The sequence below is a fragment of the Eumetopias jubatus genome, unplaced genomic scaffold (assembly GCF_037043125.1).
Source record: "Eumetopias jubatus isolate StellerSeaLion01/CBP00866 unplaced genomic scaffold, mEumJub1_p1.0 scaffold_10, whole genome shotgun sequence".
Taxonomy (NCBI): Eukaryota; Metazoa; Chordata; class Mammalia; order Carnivora; family Otariidae; genus Eumetopias; species Eumetopias jubatus.
In genome coordinates, this window is record NW_028274816.1 from 107,386,328 (window position 1) to 107,395,024 (window position 8,697).

Below are 8,697 nucleotides of genomic sequence, written 5' to 3' on the forward strand. Positions count from 1 at the left end.
GGTCGGTGCCACAGCAGAAAGGGAACCGCCCACACCTCAGTTTCCCCTGCATGTCAGGCTGATGCTAGCGAGACCCGTCGATCCTACCTAACTTTTGGAGTGCGATTCCAACGTGGGGAGCTGAGATGGGCCCATGCATGCCAGGTGCGGGCTGGGCCCTTGACCGTGCGTCTGGGGGGAGGGTAGTTTTGCCCCTGGTGTTCATCATGGCCATCCTGCAGGTCCTGCTGTATCAGCGTGAGCCCCCGCGCGGCCAGGCTCCCCGCTCCTGCCCCTTGTTCCAGAGCCCCAGCCAATACGTAAGCACCCCTGCCCAACAACCCTTTGCCTGCTGCCGCCCCCCTTCCCCAACCCCAACCAAAGGGCACCTGCTCTCTGGCCCAGGAAGAGCAACTGTTCAGTAAGGAAAAGGCCTTCAGGACCTACTCTCTGGACTCTGCCCCTTCCAGCCTGGGTTCCCTCGGGGCCAGGGCAGCAGTGTGGAAAGGGTTAATAAGGTCTTTGCCAGCGTCCTGCCTGGTGATTGTTATTGTTAATGGGGACCCGGTGCTGGGAGCTGCTGGTGAGGACAATGGTCTTATCCCAGCTCTCCAAGCAGCTGGAGGCTCACCCTCTCCCCGGGGGGAGCCCAGAGCACTGAGCCCAGAGTGAGAGGAGGTGGTGGCTACCATACCGGCAGTCCTCTCCCCAGGGACGGGGCACCACGTGGGAGCCTGGGTACAGCAAGCAAAAGGAATTGTCCAACCTGCAACCTCCCCATGCTCTGATTCCCCCCGCCCCCCGCACACACACGCACACAATTCTGGGCACCAGACAGAGGATGGAGAGGTGGGCACAGCAGGAGGAGATTTTCTCTGACTCTCCCCCAAAGGAGCATCAGAGCTGGCTGCCAGACCCCGTGAGAAGCTGGGGCCAGAGAGGAGTGGTACCTCTACACTGAGTGCATCTCAGAAATGCTGAGGAGCCAGCTCTGTGCCTTGGGCTTGCTGGAGAGAACCAAAGGGGATGGGGAGAGCGACACAGGGACAGAAGGGGCTGGGCTCTGCTCTCTTGTTTGCTGACCCTGAATCTGGAGCTTCACTTTGTCATCCTTCATGCTTCCCAGAACCGCCCCCCTCCCTGCTTCTGCACCATACGAGGCCCCAGCGAGGTCCAGGCAGTGGAAAGCTGCTGAGATTCCCAGGGGATGCAAGTGAGGGAGGACCCTTGGGGCTGCCACCAGGGAGTCAGTGGAGAGCTGTGTACTGCAGGCCTGAAGCCAGGCCAGGGGCTTAGGGTGGCCAGGGGGAGGATGGGATGATGCCGAGAGACTTCTGGGAAAGGAGAGCGTGTGGTACCTTAATCTTGGGCTCACCCTGGAGAAGAAGGGCCAGATGGAAGCCGAAGGGTCCAGATGTGTGCCTGCCTGGTCCCCCCGGCTTTTCTTGGTTACAGGGCTATCCGCTGAGGGGCGAGGGAGTCTGCGTGGGGCTGCCCCTGTGGCAGCTGGCTCACCAGCCCAGCTAGGGGAATACTGGAAAGAAGGACCAGCAGAAGCAGGTTCACCAGCTGATTGCACAGCGCTTCGGGATCTGGGCCTGCAGAGAGGTGAATGTTCAGCATTCCTAGCCTCGGGTGCCTTGGAGAAGTGAGCCATTTTCATATTACTCTTACACATAATGCCCAGTTAGAGCCCCTCAGACCAGGAGGAAAGGGCCACTGATGGGGAGAGCCCCAGGACTTGAAAGGAAGCCCCACTTCACCTCTTTGGGTAGAGGGAAGGACAGCGGACCCCAGCCCCGGGGGGGCCTGCCCTGGGATTCAGAACAGGCTTCTGTGGAAGGGTTTCCACGGAGCCAACGGCTCTAGGGCTCAACTTGTTTCCAGAAAGGAACATCACTGGAGGAGAGGAGGCACAAAGGCCAAAGCCCGAAGAAAGTGCATGTATGTATGGGCAGGTGGGGAGAGGCTGGGGTGTCAGGGAATAGCTAATGCCTTCCTCCCTACCCCTCAGTTGCCACCAAGCTATGAGGAGGCCCTAAAGTCACTGCCTGCACCATCACCCAACTGTGGCTTTACTTGCCCACCCCATGAAGCAGCAACCCTCCCCCCAACCCCTCCCCCCCCCCCCCCCCCCCGCTCTGCTCAGGGCAACACCGCTGTATAGGAGGGAACCTCTTGCATCCTGCCCCTTCGTGCTTCTCCAGGGGACTGGAAGGGACAGTGCTGAGCTGACAGATGCCCCCAGCAATCTTCCCAGCTGGGCCTTGGTACATGAGACCCCACAAGAAGTGGGGTGAAACCCTGGGTCACCTCTGCCGAGTATCTGCACATGGAGAATCTGGGGTCATGCCCTAAGAGAACGAAGTGCCAAGTTGAAGACAGATCTCCCGAACTGTGGGGCTTCTGTGCCTCCAATCCCTGAAGCTCCTGCCTACAGGGCAGAGTCCTTGAAGCCACTGGACTCTACAAGCCCCTCTGCGGCCGCAGCCCAAACCACCTACCTCCAAAGGCCAGGACGACCCTCTACCCCAGCTGAGACTTTCTTCCTGGCCCTTCCACTGGAAGCTAAGCCTTGAAGGTCTCGGGTTGGATTGACAATGAAGGCCTGTCCCAGCCCACTCTAAGCCCAGACTGAGTATTCCTAAAACCAGATTCTCTGAGGCTGTTTACGGTTTGAGATAAACCAAGAACCAGAAAAGGATGTGAGGTGGGTGTGTCTCTCTCCGGGTGTGCAGAAAGAAGCCCATTTGTCACTCATTTTGCCTCATCACTGAAAGGACCTGGGTCCACCTGGCCTCTCTAGGCCAGATCCACGGAGGGGTCAGCCATGTGGCCATTCCGGCGGCTACAGCCCCAGCTCCCTCCAAATGTGGCTCCAGGAGAGGACATGACCTTGTTGCTTCCTCTCTAGCCCCTCCCCCCCACTCCTCCCAGGACCTCTCCGGGCAAGGGATGGGGAGGTGGGGGGGGGGTGGAGGGCAGGGGTGAGGGGGTGGGGGGGTGGCTCTCCTCGGGGAGATGGTGTTAAAGCAATCCCCTCCTCACACACATTCCCCTCCTGTCATTTCCTCACTCTGAGAGGTCTCTTTTTCTGCTCTGCGGTTGTTCCTCCGTGTGCACCACAGAACGTGGCTAAGGACCAATAAACGCGTAAGCAGCCCCGGCCAGGTTTACCCCCACACAGCACAGGCTCATGACACCAGCAAACTTTATTTTTGGCCCCAGGTCAAGTCTCCCAAAAGGCTTCCCAGCTGGTCACTTAAGAGACTTCCGCAATCACCACCAAGCAGACTTCCTCAGGAGGCCCTGTTGTCCCGACCTGTGACTTCTTCTGCTGTCAGTCACCTGGGCTCCAGGCTCCATCCAATGGCCTCAACGAGGAGTTCACAGCATAGCTGCCAGTTTGAAGGTGCCCTCAGGCTTGGCAGGAACCACGTGGACAAAAGTCTTATAGAGCACAGCACCCTTGGGCAGTCTGGTGACCAGATCCACATCCTCTGCATTGCTGGGACTGGGCACGTAGACCTCCTTCGTGTAGTGGACTACCCCTTCCTCCAGGGCGTACAGGTACTTCTTCTTCCCCAGCCCCACCTGCAACACAAAGACCTGGTCAGCTGGACCGAAAGCCGGGTGGTCCATCCCAGGGCTTCGAGACAAACTTCTCATAAGGATTCAGGCTCTGGAACCAAGGGGGAGATCAGAAAGCTCTATCTCGGGTTCCCTTTCCTGCTCCCTGGCACTTCCTTGGCATCTAGGACTCTGTGACAGAAGAGGGAAAAGAAAACTCCAATAGCCAATCCTCGCGGGTGCTCAGTCCCTGAAGGCTCGTCTCTAGACCCATGTCTGTGCAGCTGGCCGGGTGCCACACCGGACAGATCCCCAAACCAGGACCAGGAAGATGCCCCTAAGCACTGCCCCCTGGGAGCCAGCCTCACTTAAAATTAAAAAAACACTGGAGTTGTCATAGTAAACATGAGCTTGACATAGTTTCGTCCTACATAGTGACCTCTGAAGTTTAGGACCAAAGCCCTATGGTAATACGTCATCTAACAAAACAGCAATCATAGTGACAGGCACCAGTCCTTTCGCAGCGCCTGCGTGTGCAGGCAGTGCCCCCCTGACCCCTTTAGTCCTCACCTTGTGAAGCAGCTGCCATTTCTAACCGCTCTCGACGAAAACTATGAGCGGAGAATAAACTACGTGTTGCGTATACAGTTTGTAAACTGCATATATTTTAGCATTTTTCCTTTAGAACTTGAGATTGGATGTGGGGCAACTTTTACCCAGGCAATAAAGCATTATTCAATATTTCTCTGATTAAAGGAATGGGCTCTGGAGCCAGGATGCCTGGTTCAAATCCCAGCACCACTACCTACTGTCGTGTGGCCTGGGCAAGCTGCATTACTTCACTGTGTCTCCGTTTTCTCATCTGCAAAATGGGGATAATATTAACTACTTTTATGGGGTCCCCCTCAAAGATTAAGTGAGTTAATCATAAAGAGCTTAGAATACTGCTTAGCTCAAAACACGCTAGCTTTTATTATTGCTGCTGCTATTTTAGCGAGTCCCCAGAGTTAACACAGCCATACAGCTAGTGCCTCGAGTTCTACGAGACAGAACTACTACACAGTCAATTCACATGTAAATTAGCATTTCTGACATAATTAGTGGCCACTATCAGTCTTTATATGCCTACTAAAATGGCCAAAAAAGGGGCGGTGAGGGGACTGATGACAAAGGAAACTAACCGAACATTTACAATAATGTGAAGAGTACAGTACAGTACGGGGGCGCCTGAGTGGCTCAGTCAGTTAACCATCCCACTCTAATTTTTGGCTCAGGTCATGGTCTCGGGGTTGTGAGATAGGGCCCCCAAGACAGGCTCCAAGCTCAGCTGGGAGCTCAGACTCTCTCTAATAAATAAATCTTAAAAAAAAAAATAAGAGTACGGTACAGATCTGTGTTAACAAAGAACCTTCCTACCTTAAGAAGTAATTCCAACTTGCTGAAAACTGAAATCCCTGCCTGATATGGACCTGGTTTCTGGCACATACACTGAATTCTATTTTATTAAATTCAAAGTATCTTTCAGCCATCTAATAACAATTTTATGCAAAAGAGGATTAGGAAGAAGGAAAAAGGATACACTGAAATTAGTTTCCCAAGATCCAGAAAGTATCTCAAATCACTAGGCATCTCCTCCTCTAACAGGTGGGGGTTAGAAAGGAGACCCGGGGCACCTGGGTGGCTCAGTTGGTTAAGCGTCTGCCTTCGGCTCAGGTCATGATCTCAGGGTCCTGGGATTGAGCCCCATGTCAGGCTCTCTGCTTAGCAGGGAGTCTGCCTCTCCCTCTCTCTCTGATCCTCCTCCGCTTATGCTCTATCTCTCTGTGTCTCAAATAAATAAATAAAATCTTTAAAAAAAAAAAAAAAGGAGACCCAAGAGAACCAGGCTGATGCTCCACAAGGCAAAGCACAGTGACTGGGAGGTAGGCAGCCCCAGTACGAACCCCAGGTCTGCCATGTGGGCCCCTCCATTCCCTAAGTCTCTGGCATCCTACCTGGAAAATGGATACCTAGTGATACCTAGTGCATCACGGGGATGGGCTAAGGATGAAATGAGACAACGCAGGCCCAGGAAGCAAAATGATGCTTGGCATTTGCTAAGTATCCCAAAAACACAACTGTTTTGTTATCACTACCATGCTTAGGAACAGAGAGAGGTGGTCCTAGGAAAGAAAAAAGGGGAAAGGGCCACAGAGCAACTCACATGGGCGCCTGGGTGCCAACGGAAGTGGCGCTGAGTCGCAAGGATGTTGCCAGCATGAACATAGTGACCTAGAAGAGAAGTCCACAAGCACGCTGACTGTGGGCCCCAGTGATGGGGCAGCACAGCAAACTGCTAAAAAAACATACCGGCCCTCGATTTCCTGGCCCAAATGCTGCACACCAACCTCTAAGCCTGACCCTGGACAAAACCAACTCCTACATGCTTGGACACAAGCAGCCCCCATCTCCCTCTGCCAGTCTCACCCCCTGAACCACCCCTGCCAGTCTCCACACTCTTCTCTCCAGTCACATGGCCCAGGTTCACACCTATCTGCTCTTCCTCAGGACCCCCCTCCCTGCCTCAGGTCTTCTCTGCATCTGTAATCTGGAGCCAAGTGCTCTGGCGAGCTAAGCGGAGAGTACAGGACCAGGAGGGGGCATGGTTTTCCTGTTCTGCAAAGGAATGCCAGGGACAGCAAGGGAGGGTGCAGCTGACAAATGGAAGCCAAGGCACACGCTCACCCTCCATTTTCTTGAGGCCAAAGCGTTTGCCTGGTGACTTTCCACCCAGGTTTTTGGAGCTGCCACCTGTCTTCTTGGATGCATATCTGATGGCAAGAGACGCAGCCTGAGGGGGGCTCAGCAGGGCTGTAACTGCAGACAGAACAGAAATGTTGTTCAGAGAGACTTCCAATCACTCTTTCTCTGCCTCAGTGGGCCATTTGGTAAGCTGAGAGATGGCGGGGGTAGTGGCAGGGGAGGTGAGGAAGATACGTGAGCAGAAATGCCACTCGACTGTGTTGGTGGTTTTCAGGGAGTGTCTGAAAGTCCTTGGCCTTCTCCACGGCAGGGGACAAGTCATTCCTTGTATTGTCCAGGGCGTATGCACTGCATGAGAAGTGTGTGTGTGGCCGGGGGAGGCAGCGGGCAGTGAAATATTCACGGAAAGAAAATAAACACCATGTGCCTTGGGTCCTGACACATTCAGTCCTGTTGAAGAGAAACAAACACCACAGAAATATAAGCCAGCAAGAGGACACCACAGAGCTGCCAGTTTCAGCCTCACTCACCACATGTCCTCAAGGCTCCAGACACTGTGGAGGGGCTGGACCACAGAGCCCAGCCATAGGACACCCAGAGAGAGGGTCCTGCTTTGGCGTCACCCACCACTTTCTCAACCATTCACCCATTCCCTGCACACCAAATACTTGTAAACAAAAAGGGCAGCTTCTCGGAGGGTGGCTCCCACAGGCCCTTAGCTATTTCAGAAGGCTGGACTCCTTCGTTAGCAAGCCCACCCAGTACGGGTCCTGACCAAGAAGACTGACGCCCTGCCCTTAACAACCTGACTTCTTCATACTCATTCCAAAATGCTCAATGGCATTTCTTTTTAAAAGGAGAGTGAACTAAAATTCATACTAACCAAGTTGGAAGTAACTTGCTATATGACAAGCACAGGGCTGGCAGTCCTTGCTTTCAGGTCTCCAGACACAGCCATGGTCAATCAGGGCTATGCCAGAATCTTTAGAGAAGCCCTGTGAGTCTCCAGAGCCTACAAGTTCAGAGTTCCTGAAGCCAGGTTTCTGAAGTTTTAATGATAGAGAGTAGCTGGGACAAGGGACCAGAAATAAATGCTTAGAAAGACATGTTAAATGCCCAGCACCAAGATCTACCTTCCTTTAAATCTATTTATTCATTCATCCTCTAACTTATTAAGCTGAGGAATGGGGCTTTTGTTTTATCCACATTATCTCTTTCACAAATCTTTGCCCTTCAGCCTACTTCCCATCCTCCACCTCAGAGTAAAGGATGCTACCAACTATGCAGTTGCTTGGGCAGAAATCAAAGAGTCATTGCAGATTACTTTCCTTTGCTCATCTCACATATCCAGCTAAGGAGCAAACTCTGGGTTTTATCTCCAAAACTGATCTTAAAACCACCCATTTCCCCCCAAGTTCACTGACACTAGCATCTTGGCTAAATCATGTCTCATCCGGACTACTATTACAGCTTCCCATCTGTTTTCCTCATTTCCACTCCTACCCCCTTTTACATTCACGTAAGAGCAATGGTTTGCTTCTCAACATGTCAAACTGGCTTATGTCACTCTCCTGCCCCTCATTCTCTACCAGGGCTAGGCCTCCCGTCATCCTTTAGATCTTAACTTAGATGTTACCTCCTCGAAGGGCTTCCCTGACCACCAACCCCCAAGAAGACATCAAACACACACATTTTTGATTTCTTTAACAACACTCGTCACAATTTACAACCATTTTGTTTCTGTGCTTATTTATTGGCTTATCCACTAGAAAGAACCGGTCCGGGAGATAAGAGACTGTCCTCATCCCTGCTGAGATCCCCAACACCTAACTGCACTGTCTGGCACAAAGACTTCAATCTGTTAACTTTCTGAGCTCCAGTGTGCCAGGATTTATAGATGAAGGGATCCACGGAGTGGAAGCGGCGTGCCCACGTCACCAAACGCTAGGGAAGGTGTACTTGCGCGCGGGGCAAAGGAAGGACACATGCTCCTCGAACCACCACCCAAGGCAGGGCGTCCGACGTGGTCAGTGACAGCTACCTCTCAAAGCTCGAGGACCCCCCGCGCTCTCCCGGCTCGGCGCCTACGGGCCTCCACGGGGAACGGCCTCCACCCTCAGGCTCCCTGCAGGGTCCCCGCTCCGCCTGCACCCCTCGCCCCGCAAAAGCCACGGCGTCCCGTTACCAGCCGCCCGCGTCCTTAGCGCCAGCGCCACCGACGCCATGTTTGCCGTACACTCACTTCCGGTCTCAGAAATCTGCTTCCGCTACCGGGCGATCTGCTTCCGGGGCCTGCGCTGCACTTGAAAGAGTGGCGCGAGGAGTCGCAGGTGAGAGCTGGCGTGGCGGGCGGCGGGCGGCAGGTTGGGGCCGGATTCTTTTTTTTCTATAATCAGTGTTTATTTA

The 8,697-nt window shown here is 53.5% G+C and overlaps 1 protein-coding gene across 1 annotated transcript; it reads right to left on the minus strand.

Annotated features, from left to right (window-relative positions):
• Window positions 1–3,173: 3,173 nt before the first annotated feature.
• Window positions 3,174–8,543, minus strand: MRPL27 (mitochondrial ribosomal protein L27). The gene is made up of 4 exons (XM_028093727.2): window positions 8,477–8,543; window positions 6,274–6,405; window positions 5,753–5,820; window positions 3,174–3,573 (listed from the first exon to the last, which is right to left on the minus strand). The coding sequence occupies exons 1-4, from the start codon at window positions 8,514–8,516 to the stop codon at window positions 3,367–3,369; spliced, it is 447 nt and encodes a 148-aa protein (XP_027949528.1). The 5' UTR covers window positions 8,517–8,543; the 3' UTR covers window positions 3,174–3,366.
• Between the last annotated feature and the right edge of the window lie 154 nt (window positions 8,544–8,697).